Source organism: Canis aureus, chromosome X (assembly GCF_053574225.1).
Source record: "Canis aureus isolate CA01 chromosome X, VMU_Caureus_v.1.0, whole genome shotgun sequence".
NCBI classification, from domain to species: domain Eukaryota; kingdom Metazoa; phylum Chordata; class Mammalia; order Carnivora; family Canidae; genus Canis; species Canis aureus.
Window position 1 is genome coordinate 112,647,675 of NC_135649.1, and position 24,523 is coordinate 112,672,197.

Here is a 24,523-nt window from a genome sequence, read left to right on the forward strand (position 1 = left end):
TCATATGGGTTATGAATGAAGTTTTTGCCATGAAGAAAAATGCCTAGCTTAAGAGGAGACTCAATCTTCCAAGAACTTTCTATCCTGCCACGGAGACTTTGTAGACCATGAAAGACCTAGGGTCTTTTACTGAATCATCTAATTCCCTTATAGAGAGTGGCCATCCTTCCTTCCTCTGTACCACTCCTTAGAAGCTAAGGTCAAATAAAATATGTGTTTGAAAAGTTCATGTCATGCATACATAGTGTTCCTACCAAACTAAGCTGCTGGTAGCTAATTCTTCTCAACAGCTAAAGCTCTCAGCAGGAGAGAATATGGACAAAGGGCCTGTAGAGACTTTTACTCTAAGGCAATATATAAGTACTCTCTACAATGTCTTTAGCAGGAATTCTTCAGTAATTTAGTTTCTGCTTAAACCTGTCTGGTGTGTTGTGGCTCTTCCTTCCTTCCTTCCAAGGTAGATGAATCTATTGCCACGTGGCACCAGTTATAAGCAAGTTCTACCTTATATGGGACTGAATCAACACCCCTCTAATGTCTTCCATTCTTTACATCTAATTCTATGATATGAGGTTACTGAGAATATGTTCATTCTTGTTCTATAAGATGGCCTTCTAGATATTTTAAGCAACCATTGTATAAGGCATAGCATAGTACCTGGCACAAGAGTACGTAACCAATATATTTTAGTGAGTATTATTATTACCATAATGTATACACTCTTTCCTTTTTTCCAGTGAAATATCCTACACAGATTTTTATCCATTATATTTATCTATAAATAAAATAATAAAAATAATAATAAAATATTATTCTCAATTTTCTAATTGTTCTCCTTTGGACAAACTAGCCCTTGTTGATGTCTTTGTCTTCAAATATCATGCTCATAATTGAACAAATACTCCAGGTGACGTTTGGCCAATATAGAGTAAAAATGGTACCATGACTTCCTTTGTTTTAGACACTATAATTCTATTTATTTACCTTAAGATTACATTTGTGTTTTGGAAGCCATGTCACACTGTTTGTTGGGTCCCTTTTGGTCTTTTACATGTAGACTATGTTTCAGCCTAAAGTCACATATCACATATTTTTATATTGGATACATCTTTCCTTAAAATTTAAGCATAGGCCATTATACTTATCTATACTAAATTTTATTGTTTAAAACATGAGTTCATTGGAGTATTATTCATATAGTTATGCCCCATTCCTTTGGTACCAACATTCTGGTCTTGCCATTAGATTGACTTTTTGTAGATCCATCTTGCCTTTTAGGGTCTCTGACCTTGGAATCCAATTTAGCATTTATTTGAGATGTTTGAAAAATTACCCAATTAAGTGTATTGCTATAGTATAGTGACAAAGGTGGAACTTTGTTACTAGTTAGTAGAGATTCCTGAATGATGATCCTATATGATCTCTCTTGAGTCCAATATTAGGAATTACTAATAGCTTAATTTGCAATATTTTGTTCCATGAATGACGGATTATATGAATGTTTCTAATCTACAGTAGCTATGATGTTGCATATATTTAATAAATTGTGCCTTTGAATTGTAATTTGAAATGGGAGAAACAGGGATAATCTTAATAAATCTTAAACTTTTAGAGGTGATAGTAAAAGAAGAGAGCCTTGAAAATTTTAAATAAGAAAACAAAAAGAGGTAATGAAAAGAAACTAGATTAAATCTAGAATACTGTATGGCCTACTTACTTATCCTAATTTATGCAGTGTGTAAAATCAGGTCTATAATTCTGTTGTCTTTGCTATGTATTAACAAAATCTTTTTTTTAAATAGGTGATATGTGGGGTAGATTTTGGACAAATCTGTACCCTTTGACAGTCCCCTTTGGACAGAAACCAAACATAGATGTTACTAATGCAATGGTGAACCAGGTAGGAAGAGGCCTTAAAAACTAAATCTAAATCCTCAACTTCATTTATTTTTCTGCCATTTTTCTCTCCTTATCTTTTGCATATAAAACCATGTAGGGGAGCCTGGGTGGCTCAGTCAGTTAAGCATCTGCCATCAGCTCAGGTCATGATCCCAGGGTCCTGGGATTGAGCCCCCAAGTTGGGCTTCCTGCTCAGTGGGGAGTGTGCTTCTCCTTCCCCTGCTCTCTCTCTCTCTCTCTCTCTCTCTCTTTCCCCCTCAAATAAATAAATAAAACCTTAAAAAATAATAAATGTATGTCTTATGTAGCTATCTTTTTATGGGAAAGTAATTTACAATGTCAGTAACATCAAGTACCTTGAATGATAAGTATGGTATTGATCTTGAGAGATATTAAAAATGGAGATGACCTGAGTTTTCCATTAGGCAGTAAGATGTGAAATTACTGACTGGTTGGCATTATTCTTTCCAGAGTTAGTTGCTGCGAGGTAATCAGCCTATAATCTCTATGAACAGGAAAAAACGATATCCTTAGGAGATTTTTGCATATTTAAAAATTCACTATTGTTAGAAGTATTATGAGTCTTTAATTTTTAAATTACTTTTTTGTTACCATCTTGGCATAATGGTTTAGATTCACTGTGTTCCCTGCCATTGGTGAAATCATGTTATAATTACATATTTTTCTTTATTCAGCTAACAATCTACATTTTCTGGGTACAATTTATGGTCATACTTCTATTGGCTGTATAAAATGTCTTCAGAGAGTTGCATCATGATTTCCTTTACTATTTACATATTGCTAGATTTTTCCTTGATACCAGTTTTAAACCTGTAAACAGCCATGCAGTGAAAATCTTCACATACATAACATATTCCTGGGAAAAGGCCATACCAAAATAAAAATGTGAAGCTGCAAGGGCCTCCAAACTCTCATAGCTATACTAGGTCTGATTTCACAGCTGAGCAACAGCAGAGGCCCATCTGCATATAGCTCCTTAGACTATCTCCAGGATTGGTACATGCACCATCTCTCCTAAGGTCATCTTAACAACAAACCAATGAGACTATCAGGACGGGGATTGTGATGGATCTGTGTTGTAGGTGAGGCAACTGAGGCCTGGGTAAATGACTCACCCGAAGTCACAAAGATAATCAGTAGCAACCAAGGTTTGAGGTCAGAACTCCTAATATTTCCAGTCTCATTTTCCATTCATTCATTCTGCATTTAATAGACGTTAACTGTGCTTACTAGTCTGCACTGTTCTGGTATACATACGTTCATTCTGCTTGAGAATGCCATACCTATTAATATCAATATTGCCTTTAAAGGGCAATAATAAAAAACATCCACAGTGTCACATCCTGTTTCAAATCCCCAAAGGCAATAGAGGAGAAAAACCAGACTTGACTGGTCTTTGAGATCAGAGAAAGTTTTCTGTGTCACCCAAAGTGATTCATGAATTATCTGCTAGTTGTACAATCTTAGTTTGCCTCATGTGGGCCTTATTTCCAAAGAAGTCCTGTCGGCTCCCAGAAGGGTTTGCTAGATGGCAGATACCTACTGCTGCCCCTCTCCAGTTCTGGAACATTCTGAAACTTTAGATTCCCATACAGACTATGAAGCCAATGCCTAGCTACTTATTGACCACTGTGTCACATGCAGGCCTATTTGGTTATAGAAGTCCATGACTTCATATGCACTTTATTGTTTCTGTCTTCCACTGAGCCTAATAGCACGGTCTCCTCCCTTGAAGGGGCTCAGTCAATGATGGTTTGTTTGAGTTGAATAGTATTTTAGCAAAGGGAAGGTCACTGTTGTTTGTTTATACTTGGAATACAAAAAATAAAGACAAAAACATCATACATAATCTCATGCAGTTGACTGTTAATTTTTTTGTATATCTCCTCATTAATATCACATTATATAAGTGGTTTATATATTTTACTTTTTCACTTCATGTTAAATTATAAAAACATCAATAAAAAGTCTTTATAAATTGAATTTATTTAGATTTTCCATTCCATGAAGACATCATTATTTATTTAACCATTCTGGTGGAGGTTTCCACTTTTTTCTTTATTAAAAATCATCTTACATGTTGTACACCTTAAATTTACAGAATGTGATGTGTCCAATATGTCTTAATTTTTAAAAGTAAACAAAACCCCCCGATTTTAAATGGAATTCTTTGACCTAACTTCTGAGAATTTCCTAGGTTAGTTCCCTAGAGACAGGATTACTGAGATAAAGAGTATAAACACTTTGAAAGCTTGACATGTCCATACATGTCGCCAGATTGCCTTCCAGAAAAGTCATGCCTCTGTACATAGCCAACAGAAAGAATGCAGTTATTTTAATGCTAGAATGAAATGTTGTTTTTTTTTCTTCCAGAGCTGGGATGCAAGGAAGATATTCAAGGAGGCTGAGAAATTCTTTGTGTCTGTTGGCCTTCCCAACATGACTCAAGAATTCTGGGAGAACTCCATGCTAACTGAGCCAAGTGACAGCCGGAAAGTGGTCTGCCACCCCACAGCTTGGGACCTAGGGAAGGGTGACTTCAGGTAGTGAGGATGGTCCTTATATGGCTGTTACTAAACTGGGAAACAATGGAGACAGTGATGAGGATGGATTTGGATTTTTTCTCTGCTTCCCTGAGCACAGAAGGGATGTGTGAACTCCCCTTAAATGAGGGCTCAGGAGTCCATGAGAACATATCTGGGCTTTTCCAGAAAAAATGGGATTATCAGCAGGCCCTGTCTTGAACTTTAGACAGTTGGCCTCACTTGAAATAATATGCACCCATTAGATTCACCAGGTCCTGGGAAGGGTGGTATCCCCATGAGAAAGATTTACAAACGTGGCTGGGTGAGCCAGGCATTGTTCTATCCCTCCATGTTTCTCTCCTGTGAATGAGACAGGACAGGTGAATAAATAATCTGGGATAGAAGAGAGAAAGGGACACCTGGGTGGCTCAGTGGTTGAGCACCTGCCTTTGGCCCAGGGTGTGATCTTGGAGAGCCGGGATCGAGTCCCGCATCAGGCTCCCTGCATGGAGCCTGCTTCTCCTCTGCCTCTCTCTCTCCCCCACTCTCTGTCTCTTATGAATAAATAAATAAAATCTTTTTTTTAAAAAAGAAGACTAGAGAAAGTGGTACGTGTTATAAGAAAACCACAGAGAACACTCTATGGGGAATTGGAAGAGAACTGACTACACCTGGAATAGGCTGTAGGTTCAGACAGGGCTTTTCGGGTGACATTTGCATTAGGCTTAAAAGATGAGAAGGGTTCGGACAGAGGGAGCTGGGAGGAGGACACTGGGCTGGGAGAAAAGCAGGATCAAATGCAGAGAGGCAGGACCTGGCATTGTGTACTGGAACCAGCAAGTTAGGCTAGAATAAAGGTCATGTGAAGAGGAGCCTGGGCTATGGCGGAGTGAACCCAGGCATTCGAACCCCAGGTGTGGCTGGGCAGCCTTGGGCAAGGTATTTGACCTTGGCTTTCATTTTCCTTATCTATAAACTGGAATGGTAATTTCCAGGTAGCAGGTTTGTGACTGTCTTAGGTTGGGTTTCCCAGCTTGAGAAGAAGATTCTCGTACAAATGTTTCATTGAGGGACGAAGTCAGGCAAAGGGGAGTGAGGGAAGCAGGGTTGGCAGGGGAAAGAGTTAAGTAAGGTGTGGTCTCTGTTGGAAACTTGGCCTTCAGCTTGATCCCACTGGGCTCTCCGGGGCCTGATGTGTATCACAGTTGGTCACACCTTGAACGAAGAGGACTGGACTTTTGTAACCCCACGTCAGTCAGCCACTGGCTGTGGACTGCCCCAGAGTGTGGGAAGACATTCTCTCCTGGTTGAGGCACCTCTCCTTTTGCCAAAGGCAGTGCACAAGGAAGCAGCTGTTGGTTTTTAACAGCGATGACTCAGGCTAACTGGGGGCCGGGTGGCTCTGCCTGGTGGAGCTGGTCTGCACAGGACCCCAGCGGCAGGACCCCAGCGACATCCACTAGAGTGGGGCAGATAGCCCTTTTCTGTGAAGGGTCAGATAGTCTTTGCGGGTCTCTGTTGCAACTACCCGGTTCTGCCCTTGCGGCATCAAAGCAGCCGTGGATTATACATAGACAAATGGTGCCTGTGTTCCAACGAAGACTTATTTATCAAAAACAGTTCACTGACTCTGGTGCTATAGTGAGGCTTAAACATGAGTGAGTATATGTACGTTTCCTAGCCTAGGCTACTAGGTACTGCAGACATGAAATATATCGTAGCTCTTCTTGTGATTGTTTCAAAAAAGAAGACAGATAAACCAGGGTAGAAAAGCAGGTCGTACTGGACTGTATTAAAGAGGTTAAGTTTCTTCCCCAGCACTGGGGGAGACTTAAAGGAGATTTATCAGGGGGTGACATGGTCAGAGTGGTAAGAAAATTAATTGGGAACCATACTGAAATATGACCCCTGCATTCACCTGAGTGCAACTGCTCTGGCCAAGTTGAACAGGACCACTACCTAACTGCCAAATGCAGTCCTTATTGCATTGGGTCACTGAAGCCTTAGACGAGGTTTACAAGTTTTCTTTAAAATGCCGTTTTTCATTGGCTTCCGCCTTGTCCTGCTCTTCTGGACTTCTTTGACCTCTTTCTCTCTCTGAATCATCTTTCTCTACTCTGTATGGGACCACCTAGGCCTTTGTTTTTGGCCCTCTTTCCTTTATTTTTTTATGAAAGATTTTATTTATTTATTCATGAGACACACACACACACACACACACACACACACACACACACACAGAGGCAGAGACACAGGCAGAGGGAGAAGCAGGCTTCATGCAGGGAGCCCAATGTGGGACTTGATCCCAAGTCTCCAGGATCACGCCCTGGGCTGAAGGCGGTGCTAAACCATTGAGCCACCCAGGCTGCTCTGCTTATCTTTCTATTAGTTTGTGAGCAATAGGATTCAGCCCTGCCCATCACTTTATATTGAGCACCTTGTACAGTTTCAGAAGTAAGTCCTCAAGATTCATTGGTGAACAAATCTTGCAAAGATGATCCAAGCTACCAAAATCCTCTACTGCTCTTACTATGCAGATTAAATTAATTTCATTGAGATTAATTTTAATCTTGCCCATTTTTTTTTGTTCAGGATCAAGATGTGCACAAAGGTAACGATGGATGACTTCCTGACAGCCCATCATGAGATGGGACACATCCAGTATGACATGGCATATGCCGCACAACCCTTCCTGCTAAGAAATGGAGCTAATGAAGGGTTCCATGAAGCTGTTGGGGAAATCATGTCACTTTCTGCAGCTACACCCAACCATTTGAAAAACATTGGTCTTCTGCCTCCTAGTTTTTTCGAAGACAGTGGTATGGACATTTTTTCATGGCTTGTTTTGGGGATTCTTTAGTTGGTTGTGGGCAAAGGTATTTATTATCACATATGGGATATATTTAATTTTTGCCACATAAAGTATATGATATTTATGGGTAGCTGGAATTGCTACTGGTAAAAACATTTTTTTAAAGAATATATCACAAGGGGCACCTGGGTGGTTCAGTTGATTAAGCGCCTGACCCTTGATTTCAGCTCAGGTCATGATCTTGGGATTGTGAAATTGAGGCCCCTGTCAGGCTGGGCGTACAGCCTGCTTGCCTGCTTGGGTTTCTCCCTTTCTCTCTCCCTCTGCCCCTCCCCCCTCCCTAAAAAAATAAGAATGTATCACAACAAGCCAACTTGTGGTTTTGTATCTTTGAAAAAGGCATAAGAGAGGTGACTGAATGAATGGTCTTGGAACTCTAAGAAACATCTAACAGGGAGGGAAAAAGATGCTAAAACAGGCCCACAGAACTGAAATGGCTTATCCAAGGTCACCCAGCTAATTAGTGTTAGAATTCTGACTAGATCCTTCTGGGTCTAGGTAAAAACCACCCAAAATGTGAGAGCAGGAACATTCTAAAAACCGTTTTGCAGAGGTAGCAAACTGAAGACAAGAGGGGAAAAGTAACGAGCCTGAGGTCAAAGGCAACATAGCAGAACAAGAACCAGAGCCCTAAAGCTTTCCCCATAATATTATGCAAAGCGAAGTGTGATTTGAAATTTGAGTTCTTACAGAACAGGTGGTGGAATATCAAGACTGGATGGGACTGAAATGTTTTCTTCACCCAGCTGAAGCATAAAATTGCCCCTGTAACATCCCCTCAGCTCCGTGCTATCCTTCAACATCTTTGCCCAAGGCAGCCTGTTTCTCGTTGGATGGCTGGGACTTGATGGCACATGATGAATGTTCGCAAGATCCAGATTCTTCACTGAACATGCCGTGGCTTTTGATTCTTCCTTGTAAAAGGATACTTAGAGCCAAATATGTTCTCTTCTGTACATTTCTCTCCCCTCATTTTAGTTATTTGGTTCAAAACATCAGCTCCACTGGCTGGAATGTTTGGTCAATGAGGTCAAGGTCATAAGCTCCATCATTGTGAGGGCAATTCACTGTGCCTTGATTTCTGGCTCCAGACTTTGGTAATCTCATGAAGGCCTGGGAGTAGGTCAGTGTAAAGCCATCATCACATCTGAAAGTTGCTGTAAGCACAGACCCAGTGGGTAATAGACGAGTAACAACATCCTCCCATGAAGGGAGCAGCAAAGGATAGGGAGTTCACAGCAACCACACACGTTGCCTGATTTTAAAATGTAATTTTTAAGTCAATTAACAGACATTTATTTGTTTTTATCATTTTTAAAATTTTCCCTGACACCAGGCAAAGATGATTGAATCACTAGGATAGTACTAGACGTGGTTATACCATTGGTTTGAAAAACTCTTGCTTCCTTCCTTGGCTCTACCCCTGATCTGTGAATGATGTTAAATAAATTCCTTCATTCCTTCTCTTCCTCCCTCCTTCTCTTTTCCTTGCCTACTTTCTTCTTTCAAAGATATTTACTGAGCATATAATATGTGCAAGGCATTTTTCTCAACACTAGGCACTTGGTGTGCCAAGTATTTAGTATCCCCCTGTTTACAGTTCATTGAGCTTCATTTGTACACTAGGGATAAGCTCGACTGCTTTTTTACACCACCAAATAAAGAATAAATGAGATCACATAATTTGTTAAAGCATTTTAAACTGAGGTGAAGAAGATGTCAGTATATTTAAAGTGTACTATACTTCTGATTATCCAGTGGATAGTTTCTTCTAGGGAGGCTATTTTTTGTGTTTTTCCTCCCTGGTTTACTGGCTTTTGGCCACATCTGTCTAATATTTGTTTATTTAACAAAGACTGAGAGAGGGTATTATATAGGAGACACCAGGCTAGGTATATAGTCTTGAATGAAACATTAACTGTCACTGCCTTCATGGAGCTTACAAGAATAAACAGTATGACAGTAGATGAAATAGCCCTAATTGGCTCTGATAAGAGATATTTAAGGAAGGCAGTTGACACCAATGAAAAATTGAGGATTAGGTGTTACTTGCAGGTTCATTTTACCTTGTTCTATCCTAGCCTTAACCCTCCTCCAAGTCCCTTGGCTGAGAAAATGAATATATAAGTATTATTATGTCTACTGTCAGCATTTCTCACATAATCATCCTTGTTGTAAGTATATCTTGAGGAATAATATCTTGAGATTGGAAAGTTAACACAAAACATCCACTGTCATCCTCATGTTAATATTTACCCTTTTCCATTTTACTTTCAGAAACAGAAATAAACTTCCTACTCAAACAAGCACTTACAATTGTTGGAACTCTACCATTTACTTACATGTTAGAAAAGTGGAGGTGGATGGTCTTTAAGGGTGAAATTCCCAAAGACCAGTGGATGAAAACTTGGTGGGAGATGAAGTAAGTCAATGAATATGCAATCAGTAAAATGTTTTTTCTTGTGATTTTGCCACTATCTAAAAGCATTTGATTGGCCTGTACACACACATGCACACATGCGAGACACACAGGCACACATGCTGCCTCCTTTTTATTTTTTAAGTCTCCATTTGGGTACTTTCTCCTCAGATAACATTTCCTTGGTTCCACCTTCCCCTAAGGAGGACCAGGTGACACAACTTCTCATGGTTCATCTTAAGTGCTCAGTCACCCAATAAACTGTGATATTTTAGGCAAAGCACTGGGGATCCAATACTGATCATTTCAGATGTTTTCTTTGACTTCAAAGAATTTTTAGTCTATGGAGGGATGTGGGAAATGAAACCATGGCGATGTGTTCTGTTGTGTTGGGAATGTATGGGGATCCATGAACATCCAAGGCAAGATCCAAAGCCCAATCTGATGGGTCACATGAGAAGAGGCATCTGAGTTGAGCTCTGAGAAAGAGGTGGGAGTTGGCCAGGTGTATGTAGAGGGGAACAGAGAGAATTCCAGGCTAGTGAGAGCCTGGCACTTTCGGGAAACAGATGATGATCCCTTTCAATAGTTTCAGCACTATATTCTTCATTGCAGTAGCCCAAGTACCTTGCACGGTGCCTGGGATGTACAGGTATGAATCAATGGGTTTGGGAAGAAAGAATTGCAAGAGAAGACAGATATGAAGGGAAGGAAGGAAGGAAGGAAGGAAGGAAGGAAGGAAGGAAGGAAGGAAGGAAGGAAGGAAGGAAGGAAAGAAGGAAAGGCAAGGCAAGAAGGAAGAAGGGAGGAAGGAAGGGGAAGAGGAAGAATAATCTTTCCATCCTCTATTAGTCAGACTCCTGTCAATTATTTTTGCTTTGTTTTTCTTATTTTTCCTTTCTGTGGTGAAGATCTACCCATATAACATTCAGTCCTGTATCCGTTAGTCTAAGTCAGTGCCACTGTTCTGCCAAGATTCTCTGTTGACATAAATCCTACCTGGGAGGAAGGAGGCAGCAGTGATAATGACTATTTCTAGCATTTAAGTATTACTGAATTTGTATCTGAAGTGATTCCACAATCCAAAAGGACAAATGTCTTAAGATTAAATAATGCCAAATACATGGTTTCCCTACTTTTTTTTAACCTTTTTTTTTTTCTGATTGAATTAATTATTGATCCCTTTTAAACGTTTATTTTGAAAGGTAAATGGTACCAGGCCCTTAAAATCATTCATTGTGCATTAATCACTCCATTAATTCAACAAATATACATGCAGCCTTTCCTTGGCACTAGGCACCATGCTTGACACTGGAACTATACAGGTGACAGGGACAGCCCCACCCTCCAGGAGCTCCAGTCCTCAGGGCTCAGAAGAAGCTGTGTGTGAAGACTTGTAAAACACAGAGAGAAATGCCAAAGGAGCACAGCTAGAGAAGGCTGCGGGGGCTGGAGGGGCTCACTGTGCCGGCGGGTGGGTGGGATTGGAGGCAGGCCTCACAGAGGAGCGGGCCCTCGAGCTAGCCCGAAGAATTGGTAAGATGTCAATTTTACAAAATTCTGTCTGCCAGGAGCACGTGAAATGTGGTGCCAAAGAGGGATTATGAAGACTTTCACTGTACATTTTTGGCCACACAATGCTCTTTATTAAATTAGTGTATTGAAGATGCAGCCGTTTTCCAGCAGTAGATTCTAGATGAATTTAAAAAGAGAGAGATCGCCACATCAGGGCTATATTCTGTATTTTTTTTTACACTGTTTGTATTTCACCTGATAACCAATTCCAGTCTAAATGCCATTGGCAGACAAAACCACACTAGCTGCATCCAACTATACCTTCCTGTGACAAGTGCCTCCTGGCTCATGTATCTGCTTTTTTCCCCAAAGGCGAAATATAGTCGGGGTGGTGGAACCTGTGCCCCATGATGAAACATACTGCGACCCTGCATCTCTGTTCCATGTTGCTAATGATTACTCATTCATCAGGTAAGTGACGGTTTTCTTCTCACTGTTTAACTTCCAGGCTTTGTGAACAGCTGTGCTAATGGCAAAGAAATAGGGATCCATGAAGTAATGACTATAATTTCTCTCCCTATTTCTACTCTCTTTCCCCCTAGAACCTCAAAACAGATCATTAATTTTAATTCAGTTTAACTCAGCATGATTTATTGGGTCCAATAAAACTTACGTGAAATCTCTTCTCCACCATGAAGGAATTCATAGTATCCTTGGGGGAAATAAAATCATCTTTGTTTGTCTTCTTGTTACTGGCAGTGTTCAGAGTAACTGTAATGGAGTATTTTTAATTTGAAGTCCAAAAAATTCTGTTCTTTACCTATTAGTCTCAGATCTTGAATTTGCTGAACCTCAAGTTTTTTTTTATTTGGAAGATAGAAATAATATTGGCCTGCCATAAGAATCAATTGGCATTGTTTATATGAAAGGGCCATAAGTATATAAAACACAATACAAATGTGAACTAACATGTAACATAGTGATAGTGCCTTAGTAATCAACTGATACATAAATACAAGTGGGTTATGATGAGTCTGTAGGATTCATATTTTGGTCTTTCTGGAGAAAGAGGTTGGACTAATATCTCTTTGGTTACTAGAGCCTCAGAATTTATTTTTTATTTTTTTATTTTTTAGCCTCAGAATTTAAATATATGCCTCAATCTATGAGTCTAGCAAAGTAACTAAACACAGGACTGCTCTCTTGTTTGTCTATTTTACAGATACTACACAAGGACCATTTATCAATTCCAGTTTCAAGAAGCCCTTTGTCAAATAGCTAAACATGAAGGTCCCCTACACAAGTGTGATATCTCCAATTCCAGTGAAGCTGGGCAGAAGCTGCTGTAAGAAATACTTCAAGGGGCACCTGGGGGCTCAATTGGTTGAGCGTCCAACTCTTGGTTTCGGCTCGGGTTGTGATCTCATGGTGGTGGGGTTGAGCCCTGCATCGGGCTCCTCTCTCAGCAAGGAGTCTGCTTGAAGAATCTCTTCCTCTGCCCCTCCCCCTAATAGTCCTCTCTCTCTTTCAGATACATAGGTGAATTTCTCTCTCTCTCTCTCTCTCTCTTTTAAAGAAATACTTCAAAATGTTTAACCTCTCCTGCTATCCAGTATTACTCACTTCCATGCCTAGGTTTGAATTTGATTTCCTTGTTCTAAAAAGAAAAATTTTGAACTCAAAATGTCCTCATCCACAAATTAAATATTTATTTAATGGTCACACAGGAACCTAGACCATGTGATGGCTGGACAGTCTATCTCCTCTCCATATCATAACTAACTGCAGAACTCCCTTTGTAGTCATTGGAAGGAAAGAGATTGAAGGATGAATATATCCATTAACCTGCCTTATTTTCTTATCTGCCTGGAGCAAACTTAGCCAAGCCAAAGAGGAGAAACCATAAATCATAGTGTAAATATGTGTACATCTGGAATTCCTCAAAAAGCCCTGAACCCACCCTTCCCTTTTTTCGTGTAGTGAAATGCTGAAACTTGGAAAATCAAAACCCTGGACCTACGCTTTGGAAATTGTTGTAGGAGCAAAGAATATGGATGTAAGACCACTGCTTAACTACTTTGAACCCTTGTTTACCTGGCTGAAAGAGCAAAATAGGAATTCTTTTGTGGGATGGAACACTGACTGGAGTCCATGTGAGTACATTGAGTTGACACATTTAAAATGACTCCCTTTCTGCTTCCCCTAGCCTCCTCCAGTCCATTTCATGGGGCCATGACACAGCCGAGTATGTTTTTCCTCTATGTAGACCCTGCTTCTGACTGTGCTATGGTGGCAGCTTCCATTTTATTGGGGAGGAAGCACATTTGTTGAGCACCTAAGTATATATTGGGCATGACGAAAACTACACACACACACACACACACACACACACACACACACATTTTCTCTCTCTTTTTTAAAAAATGTATTTATTATTCATGAGAGACACATAGAGAGAGAGGCAGAGATGCAGGCAGAGGGAGAAGCAGGCTCCATGCAGGGAGCCTGATGTGGGACTTGATCCCAGGTCTCCAGGATCATGCCCTGGGCTGAAGGCGGCGCTAAACCGCTGAGCCACCCGGGCTGCAATCTCTCTTTCAAGTCTGCTTTATTAGCCCCATATTTAAAATAAAAGAGTATAACACTCCCCAACCCACTGCACTCAAATCCTGCTCTTCAAAGACAAATTTTTTAAAATCAATTTTAATGCTATTACCTCTTCTTTCTGGCAGTTACACTCATTTCTGAACATTTTTGTTTATATTGTTTCATTATTGGTCAGTTTTACGCATGCATCTCTTACTCCTCCACCTCCCTTTCTCATCTACCAATAAAGTTTTAATATTTTTTATTTTTTTATTTTATTTTTTATTTTTTAAAGATCATTCATTCATTCATTCATTCATCCATGAGAGAAATAGAGAGAGAGAGAGAGAGGCAGAGACACAGGCAGAGGGAGAAGCAGGCTCCATTCAGGAAGCCTGATGTGGGATTTGATCCCAGGTCTCCAGGATCAAGCCCTGGACCGAAGGCAGGTGCTAAACCGCTGAGCCACCCAGGAATCCCCTTAATAATTTTTATAAGAAATTATCAGTATTTATATCATAATGCCTGAAGAGCCAAGTAATGTACTATTTTAAATCCTTTCTTATGTAGCTCTTTGTCCTGGAGTTTCTACTGCCTTGTTTTTTTAGTGTCTAATTTGCTATCAACATTGCATTTATCTTTTCCAGGTATTTCAACATATCTATTTTTTTCAGTCTTATTTTTTTCCTAAAGATTTCCCTCTTAGAGTCTTCCATTCTTCTGTCTCAATCTGGACCACACAGTTTTCATCCTGAGTCATCCATCCTTTTGCTGCTTTCCTGGGTTGAACTCATTGCTTCCTGGATTCCATGTCTTCTTTCTTGGATCACCTCTTGTTTTGCTGCACCAGAGCCTCCAATGACTTTCTAAGCAAGAGCATGTGGGGTAGGAGGATCAACTATGTCCCACAGTGGCTTTAACCATATGTTGACTTTCATTCTCCTTGTTTTCAGTATGGTATCTTCTTCCCACCCCCAGCTGTACTCGAATCCCAAGCCTTTCTGGGATTCTCTGGGACTTTTGGGGTCTGTGCTCCCCCAATATACACACTAGGCCATGGCTTCCTGACACTTGAGAAAGCACTTACCCCTCCTCCATTACTTCTCATTTTCAAAAAATGTATTTATACCTGTTAATAAAATTCCTTTACTGTAACTTTGGTGGGATCTTGGGAAGGCAAGGAATTAAATGCACATGGTTGATCTGTCATCTGTAACAGTCTGTGATTTCTCTTTAATCAGACGCTGACCAAAGCATTAAAGTGAGGATAAGCCTAAAATCAGCTCTTGGAGAAAAAGCAGTGAGTATTCTGGACAGTGTGTTCATTACTTATTTTTTTTAAAAAAGATTTACTTATTTATTTATTTATTTGAGAGAGTGCACATGGAGGGGCAGAGGGAGAAGGAAAAGGAGAGAAGCAGACTCCCGGGGGGGGGTGTGTGTGTGGAATCTGACTCTGGGGCTCTATCTCATGACCCTGAGATCATGATCTGAGCCACCCAGGCACCCCCGTCCTTTACTTCTTAATGCACTCCCTTAAACAGGACCAATAAGCCCATTCCAGTGTGGTCTAAAAGAAAACAGGCCACATGTTTCTTTTAAAATCTCAAGCTCAGATTCTGGCCTTTGGCTCTTGGGGTTTTTCTTTTTTCTTTTCTTTCTTTTTTTTTTTTTTCTTTTCTTCTTTTTTTTTAGTAACATTCCTTATTGGATTGGTATGTCTATTTTTTCCTTGTTACTTTCAAGGTGTTATGAAGATCAATGAGAAACATCCAATCTTAAATATCAAGTGTTCACCCTCTTTAAAAAAAGTTTTTTTTGTTTATTTGAGAAAGAGAGAGAACAAGCAGGGGTTGCGGCAGTGGGAGAAGCAGGCTCCCTATTGAGCAGGGGGCTTGATTCCAGAACCCCAGCTTCATGACCTGATCCAAAGGCAGAGGCTTAACTGACTGAGTCACCCAGGTGCCCCAAGTGTCCACCCTCTTAATTCACTCTTACCACCATTACTTGTATTTGAGGAAGAGGACAAGGTTATATTTTGAGAGATTGTTTTCAGAAGTCGAGTAGTTTTGCTTTGTTTTGTTTTAGTCAATCATTCATATCCTGGGAACTTGTTAAAAATATCAAATCTTATCCCCCAACCCTGGACCTGCTTAATCCAAATCTGCATTTTCAACAAGTCACAAGACTGGGAAGCTCTGATTTACAGCACAGTTTCTCTAACCTGGCCGCACCCTGGGGTCACATGGGATGCTTTAAAAATATTAAAGCTCGAGTCCCACTCCCAGAGATTCTGACTTAATTGTTTGGCAGTGTAGCATCAAGAGTTCTAAAAGTTCTGCAGGTGATTCTAATTACAGCCAAAGTTGAGAACTACTGATGTATATCTGCATTGGGGGCTGCCCAAATGTTTCATGGAAAACCAAATTCCTCACATCTGAGTGTGAATTTCTTATAGCAGCTATTGCTCTGATAGACACCTGTCTCGGGCTAGCCAGGCCGAAGAAGCAGTGGCTTTGGGAAAAAGGAGAAAACAGGGCATCCCCAGACAGATGGGCAGCACAGGAGGCCATGCAGGATGAGAAGGATGGTCAGGTGGAGCAGTCCAGGGCGCTATAGAAAATTGTGGTTTGCATTGGGTAGAGCCCAAGATTACATTTCTACCCTTTTCCTTTTCCTGGCAAGTTAAATATTCCCTAAGGCTCCACAGTAGTTAGAGTGTCATTTTCCTAGCTAAGTAAGACAGCTAAACATAGATAACACAGTAGGAGTAAAAAAATGAACATGTAAGAAAGAAAGAATAAAAATGAAGGTGCATCACTTCCCAAACTTTAAGCGTTCCGATTTCTAGTTCTTAACCATCGTTGAATGTTTGTGGGATTATTTCTCCATCATCTTTTTATTAGCTCTTGATGCTATGAGGCCTGTTGGCTGAGCAGCAGGCTGCTCGGGTGAAACCGGCCCCATGCTTTAGCACACCTAGACATCAGGCCGGAGTACGGGCAGTTCGAGCTGTTGCATGGCCAAGTCCACCTGGATCTTTGGCATTGTTTTGTGAACTCAACCTTTACTTACAGTAACCAGAATATTCATAGTAGCAATATTAATAACATTATTATTATTATGAAAGCAGCTTTTCTTCCATACCTGAGTGGTATTGAGCTGAAGTGAATAATTCTTTTGTGAAACCTTGTCAATTGTTTTTTTTAAATGAGAGAGAGAGAGGGGCAACATTTGAGCCATTCACTGATCTCTACTGCCAGCTACTGGAGGAGAGTGAATGCTTTTTTCCCCCCTCTTTTTGCAAATATTCATCGGGTATGCAAATACACCAGCTGTTTGTTTAGCACTCAAAGACCAGAACAAATTACCTTGTTTCCAAACACTTATTTTTCCCTTCGAACCTCAAGTTTCTTTTTCTTTTACACTTGTACATATCTGAGAACTCACTATAAACATAGTAAAAGCTCTGCATCTTTGTCTACAACACATGGACTTTTTTTTGTCTTAAGCCAATTTTTAAATTTCAAGTATAACTAACGAACAGTGTCATATTAGTCTCAGGTGTACAATACATGGACATTTGAACCAAACCCATGACTCGCATAACTCCCATCTACAAACCTGCCCCCAGGATGTTTATTTCAGCTCCTACCAAACTGAAGTCAAGGGATCGGTGAAGGGGGCCTCAAAGCACAGGTGCGTGACCAGCAAGGTTATCGCCGCCTGGGAGCTTGTTAGACATACAAATTCTCGGGTCTCCTCCCAGACCTTCTGAATTAGAAACTCAGGAGGGTAGGGCCCGCTATTCAATGGTTTAACCGGTATTCAGTGGTTTAACAAGCCCTCCAGGTGTGGCTGGTGCTCACCCAAGGAGGAGGTCACTGACTAATGAAGAGTAAGATTCTCTGGAGTATTAGAGCATTTAAAAATACTCCTGGAATAGGAGGTTTTGAGTGTATCCTATGACCCCTACTGAGCAGTCCTTCTCTTTTGTATTTGCAGTATGAATGGAATAACAATGAAATGTACTTGTTCCGGTCATCTATTGCATATGCCATGAGACAGTATTTTTCAGAAGTCAAAAACCAGACGATTCCTTTTGTGTGAGTTGATTCTCTGTGCTCTCGAGTTACTCCAACCAGGACTTCTCTTTCTCTTGGGTCTGAGAAGATATTATGTTTAAACTTTTATTCAAGTGAAATGAAGAACAACCTCCTAATGACTTTGAAACATCTATGCTATCCTGGAACTCAGGCCATTTTCTTTAGGGAGGACCGTGACTTACTTGACTTGTAGATTGCAAGAGCCTTGTTCTCTCTCCCCCACTCCTCCCTTCTTCTTTCCCTTCCTCTCCCCTCTTTCTGCCCCCACTCCCACCCTCCACCAGATGCTTCCTCCACCCTCGAGACTGACAGGAAAAGGCAGACATCTCTGCCTTCATCGAACTTGCATTCTAATATGTGCTTCATGTGTGTTACAATCAGCAAAATATGTTAAGTGAAATATAGTAGAATGAGATGGTGACAAGCTGGAGGGAGGAAAGGACCAAATTACTTTTGGTGTCTAGAGGTCAGCCTTAACTGCAACGGTCAGAAAAGGCCTCATGAACCCTTGAGCAGACAACTGAAGCAGAGAGGGCGCCAGCAAGGCAGACGGATGAGGGGGAAGGTAGCAGGTGGAAAAGTCCTGAGGCACGGATATCCTCCCCCTGTTGAAGGAACAGCAAGGAGGCCAATGAGGCTGGAGCAGTGAGCTCCTAGAAGACAAGTAGGAGCTGTGGCCAGGGCGGTAGTGGGCCATGGGGGTGGGAAGGGGACGAGAATGTTTGCGTGGGCCTCGCAAGCCAGCCGTTCCAAGGACGTTGGCTTTCTTCTGAGTGAGAGGGGCTGGGAGCCACAGGGTCTGCTTTAGCTTCTGTTAGGATCCCTGTGGCAACTGGGAGAGCGCAGTCTTGTCCCACTGTCCCGGAAAGCCCACTCCTTCCCCCCCAGCTGTGGGTGTAACACGCCGGGGTCTGCAGCGTGGAGCAGGGTGGAGGATCCGAACACACCACATCTGTTCATGGTACTGAGCCATCACTGCCCACAGTGGGGTTTATCACAGTCCTGGCCACGCCCCCCAACCGGTGGTTCCTCACTGCTTCTCTGGCTGCTTTCAGTTCGACACCATTCTGTCATTAAGAAGAAACCGGGGTTCACACAGGGGGCAGAACAAATCGTGCCAATAGTGTGTTATCACAACTTAGGTCACTGAGTTCAAGTGCTTTGGGAAGAGCTAAGGATTTGGGGACAATCCCCTCCTTCCGTTGTTTGCACTCACTCATGTCTCTTGACTTCGTCCTGTGACGCATCCCCCACCCCAGCTCCCTTTCCACTGGCAAGGGAAGCACCCAGTCTCTGTTGTGTCCTTGGCCACGAGTGAAGGTGTTTCCTTTGTTTCTCTGCAGGGAGGATAACGTGTGGGTGAGCGATTTGAAACCAAGAATCTCCTTCAACTTCTTTGTCACTTCACCTGGAAATGTGTCTGACATCATTCCCAGAACTGAAGTTGAAGAGGCCATCAGGTGATTTTATTTTCAAACAAACTGTAAGGGTGGGGGTAGGTAACAAAAGCCACCACAACAGTCACTGGTGGTTTAGTGTGCTTTGTGCCTGGCACTATTCTCAGCCATTTACAGCTTAAAAACGTGGGGTTTAATTCCAGAAGGATCTCCTAGTAAGGGAACTCTCTTGATTTGGACTACTCTGGATGCAGGCCCTTCAACAGTATCTGAACATAAGTAGTTCATTTGGGAGGTGATCTCAAGAAGCTCTGAGAAAGCATAGGGGACAGAGGATGGAAGGAAGGTGATAAATGACGTGTTACCGAGCAAGGGACCACTGCTGGGGAATTCTGGGAGACTGAGCAGAATGTGCACCTGAATTGTCCCATCAGTGCTGGTGTATTTATCCACCACCTCCCACCAGTCACTGGTTGAGAACTGCCCGACAGGTGATGTGACTTCTTCAGAATTTCTGGCTTGCAGGCCGGGCAGGCCCTTGTGGCCTGAGAATACTCTCGGGCAGAGGCAGCAGGTACCGGCTGCAGAGAGTCCGGCCTGCACGCACGGAGAATGGTAGATGCAGAAGGGTCACGGACACATTTTGCCACTATTTGCTATAGGGACTTGGATGAAGGAATCATTTTAGCAACTAGAGTCTGAAATGAGGTAGGCAAGAATAGGATTCCTTAGGCATTGGTTGGCCTTCACACTAGGAGAGGGACTTGCTATGGGCAGTGGGCATCTGGAAGGAACAACTGGCCCAATGTGCCTCATCTGTTTCCCCAAACAGCAGGAGTGAAGAATGGATAGATGTAGATGTTTTCCCTTGTCCCCAAAAAACAAAACAAAACAAAACAAAACAAAAAGCTGAAGATACCCGCTGCTATGGGGGAGTTCACTAGGTGGCCCTCTTGAGCTGCTGTTCATCTTTGGAAGCAAATCTAAGACCCGCCCGGGAAAGTGTGTCTGGAAAATCTGGCTTAGTTGCAGTATACAACCCACCCACGCACAGAGCCTTCACTGCCTGCCTCCAAATGACTTGTTTTTGTCTTGGGGAAAAGTGCCAGCTGAGATCATCATAAAAGAGCCTAGCCCTCCTTGTGAGCTGCAGGGGCTCTCAAACTTACTGCTTCCAGAAGGACTTGACACACTTTCAGGCTGAGGTTACATGGCTAATTCTGCTTCGACTGATGTCCCTCTCTCCTTCTGATCTCCTGACCTGCACTACACCCAAGGGTAGAAGGACGGGCTGCCAGACACTTTGGCTTTCAATCCAGAATATTCTCACTTTCCCTATTTTGTTTTAAAAATAATCTTCATCCTCTTTTGCTCGATAAAATTTAGCTATATCCCCTCCCGGTGCTGGAGAAATTGGCGAAGGCCCCTCTCCTGTGTTCCTCCCTTGCCTCCAAAGGTCAATGCTTTTTTAAAAAGAGATTTTATTTATTTATTCATGAGACACACACACACACACACACACACACACACAGAGAGAGAAGCAGAGACAGAGAAGCAGGCTCCACGCAGGGAGACCAATGCGGGACTTGATCCCGGGACTCCAGGATCATGCCCTGGGCAGAAGGCAGGCGCTAAACTGCTGAGCCACCCAGGTGTCCCAGGTCAAGACCTGGGTATAGGACCCAACGATTGATTTGCAGAAGAGATGTACCCAATTGTCCTTTTCCATTATCTGATATAAAGTCATTGTAGACATACTCTGACAGAAGGGAAATTCTTGCCAAATAGGTTGACTTAACCTTTACAGCACAGCAGTCACAAATGAACAAGTGCCAGCCAGTTGCACATTTCCACACTCGCAACCCAATTTTCCAAGGAAGCTATTGCCAGACCTAATCTAGGCTGCAGGACATGAAAGGTGCCTAATTGTCAAATCTCCTGTCTTTCATTGGACCTGGTTATCTGCTTTGAGTTCACCGCTATTTAAGGTATATATTCTTAGGATAAGCCTTATCAAGTCCTTTCAGGGGCCAATGATGTAAGAAGTAAATCATTACACACTGTTTTGTTTAGCTTAAGTGTTTTGCTTTTTGGAAATAGGATGTACCGGAGCCGTATCAATGATGTTTTCCGCCTGGATGACAACAGCCTGGAGTTTCTGGGGATTCAGCCAACACTGGGACCCCCTTATGAGCCACCTGTCACCATCTGGCTGATTGTTTTTGGGGTCGTGATGGGAGTGGTGGTGGTTGGTATTGTCCTGCTCATCTTCTCTGGGATCAGGAATCGAAGGAAGTAAGTGACCTTTCCTCGACTTACCTATTTCAAAACAGAAAGGTTTAGGGAAAACTAACTGGCAAATTTGCAGTAAGTGGTAGGCTGTATGAGCCAACTACTTATTTGGACAATTTTGCACCTAAATATGCAGTGTCTGAGATTTCCCAGGTTTCATCAGCACTTTGCCTTCTTATCAAGCGCCGGCCCACAGTCGACGCCCAGCCTGGGGTTTCGAGTGTGCCCTGGTAAACTCCATCCTGGCCACAGCGTCCCCTCCCTACTGCCAAGAAGCCCTGAAAACTCAGCAGGTGTGAGCAGGCCTGAGCCGTGAGCAGGCCGGCTCAGGGGGCTGTCCTCACTCATAGTCTTCCTTGGTCTAGAAATGAAGTGGTACAGCAATGGTTGGCACTGTGAAATCCTTCAAGAATGAGCTCTAAGATTTGCTCCATACAGCTGCCCTTCCATCCCCTTCCTTCCCCCTCTGGTGGCCCAGCTCCCTGTCATCCCCTTAGCTCGTGGGCCCCAGTACTTCTCATTCGTCCTTAAGTTGAAGATCCAAGTTCATGGAGGATTTAAATTGTCAGAGACCTGATTTATACTCATGCTCTGCCACTAGTTGTCTTTTCTGACATTGAGAAATCACTGGCTTTCGCTGGGCTTCTGTAATTAAGGTGAATATTCTGTAGTACCTGACAAAACTCTGTGTGCATCCAGGTTGCTTAAACGTGTTCCTGATGGAATTTTGACATGCACTGGTCTAGTCTGACCGATTCTTCACCATAGAGATTTTTAGTTCCCTAAGGTGGCTTCAGTTTAAAAAAAATAGGCATTGAATAGAAGACATTCATATTATTAGAATTTTTAAAATATGGAAGGGGGGATGCCTGGATGGCTCAGCGGTTTAGCGCCGCCTTCGGCCCAGGGCATGATCCTGAAGACCCGGGATCGAGTCCCATGTCGGGCTCCCTGCATGGAGCCTGCTTCTCCCTCTGCCTGTGTCTCTGCCTCTCTCTCTCTCTCATGAATAAATAAATAAAATCTTAAAAAAAGAATGAGGCAACTGGCTAAATGACCACTTCACTCCTAAAAATAATAATTGTGGTTGATATTCGTTGAGGCCTGCATGCCAGGTACCATGAGCACTCTGCTAGCACTAGCTCGGTGACTTGGTGAAGGGGCATCATTTGCCAAATAGGCAAACTGAGGTACAGAGGCACCCTCTCTATGACCCCGGAGCACAGAGGTTTCTGTGGTCTCCCATGCCCTGCCAGGCATCGTGCCAACCACTCATGGGGCATGTTCTCTAGGGGACCACAGTCCATTGGGAGGGGGCTGATTCATTGAGGAGGGATTAGATGCTAAGGTGTCCGAGACGCCTGGGCCAGTGGGGTCCGAGGGAGGCAGTGTCCATCCAGTGGTACTTATACTAAGGCTACTTTACTCTATTTAACAGGAATGATCAAGCAAGAGGTGAAGAAAATCCTTATGCCTCCGTGGACTTGAGTAAAGGAGAAAATAATCCAGGATTCCAAAATGTGGATGATGCTCAGACTTCATTTTAGGAAAATCTGTTTTATTCCCTCTTGAGGTGATTTTTATTATCGTCTGTACCATAAAATTAACATTTACGTATATGAGATTATAAAGATGTCATTAAATATCAAAACTATGGCTCTGTTCAGGAATAGTTCTCCCAAGAAGACATGCCTGGGGAGAGGGCATCTTCACTGGCTTTCAGTATTTATTTCTGCCTTGAGATTCCACCTCTGCTCCTATTTGAGAGTAATAGAGAAAACGTGTCTTTGGCCTTGCCAGCTACTCGGGCGGGGTGGGTGGGGGGGCCGTAATGGAAGTGGAAATGTTTGTTGCATGGCCAGAGTCAAAATAGAAAAGAGGGGCTATATGGTGGGAGCAAGTGGGGCCTTGTATGGAATCCGGATGGATCTCTTTCAAGGACAGTGTCCATGAGTTGCTGGCAGGGTTGCAGGAGCGAGAGTGGCACATGCTGTTCACTTTAAGTGTAAAGGATGGCACACTCTTTTCACATTAAGTTCATCTAAGTACTATAGCGGTCTGCCCACAGATCCAGTGATTGGACTGGATCATGCTTTCTTCAGGATGACAGGTGTAACGGAGAGAGAAGAATCCAGAGAGCTGTTCACAGATGTTGCCTTTTCACTTCCAAGCTGCTTGATCATCATCTTCCTGACAACGTAAAACTAGCCTCAGGGGCCTCCAGGAACCACCCCCCAACCCCTCCACCTCCCTACCCCTCCCCTGCCCCCCACCTCTGCGCCAGAGCACACCTCACTTCTATTGTTTCAATAGAAACTCACTTCTATTTTTCTCTCTGGAGTGACTAGAAATCTCAACTGAAGGTCATCCTCTGAAGTGGGTACCCAACCTCTTAGCTTTTGTATTCACCCTCGATGTCTGTGTAGTGCTGAGCACCAAGCAGACACTCAATAAATACTTACTAGATTCACACTCCTGCGGTCTCACGTGTACTTATGTGCTGGGGCTTCTATCTGCTTCTCCCTTCCATCTGCCTGCCTGAGACCCTTGACCTCTCAAACGTCTTGGAATGTGTCCCAATTTCTTAAATTGCTTTATTGTACAAAGCAGCTGTAAGACAATCTAAAAAGAGGTGTGTTAAGATTGTTTATGCCATCAGGTTAGGGACCAAGCCTAACACTCCTTTTGTACATCTCAGAATCCAGCCCAGTTCTGAGCACAGCATCCACTACACACCAAAGACTGATTCAAAGTAGATGAAAATATCCAAACTCTACTCATCAACTCACTCTCTGTGGTGACCAGCATAATGTTAGAGTAACTTCGTACTTAATACAGACTATGGAGAGGGGCACCTGGGTGGCTCAGTGAGTTAAGCGTCTGACTCTTGA

General features: G+C 42.5%; 1 protein-coding gene across 2 annotated transcripts in view; it reads left to right on the plus strand.

The window, feature by feature from the left end:
• Positions 1-24,104, plus strand: part of ACE2 (angiotensin converting enzyme 2) — a 40,594-nt gene extending 16,490 nt beyond the window's left edge. The window contains exons 7-19 of one of the 2 annotated variants that reach the window (XM_077887588.1): positions 1,803-1,900; positions 4,294-4,463; positions 7,038-7,264; positions 9,595-9,739; positions 11,624-11,722; positions 12,474-12,596; positions 13,232-13,404; positions 15,079-15,137; positions 17,843-17,943; positions 19,287-19,403; positions 21,441-21,635; positions 23,071-23,205; positions 23,735-24,104. In XM_077887588.1, the coding sequence (XP_077743714.1) occupies positions 1,803-1,900; positions 4,294-4,463; positions 7,038-7,264; positions 9,595-9,739; positions 11,624-11,722; positions 12,474-12,596; positions 13,232-13,404; positions 15,079-15,137; positions 17,843-17,943; positions 19,287-19,403; positions 21,441-21,635; positions 23,071-23,179 (1,616 nt within the window). In that variant the 3' untranslated portion in view covers positions 23,180-23,205; positions 23,735-24,104. Of the gene's footprint in view, positions 1-1,802; positions 1,901-4,293; positions 4,464-7,037; positions 7,265-9,594; positions 9,740-11,623; positions 11,723-12,473; positions 12,597-13,231; positions 13,405-15,078; positions 15,138-17,842; positions 17,944-19,286; positions 19,404-21,440; positions 21,636-23,070 lie in introns of both variants that reach the window. The other variant, XM_077887587.1, reaches the window with a different exon arrangement.
• The last annotated feature ends 419 nt before the right edge of the window (positions 24,105-24,523 follow it).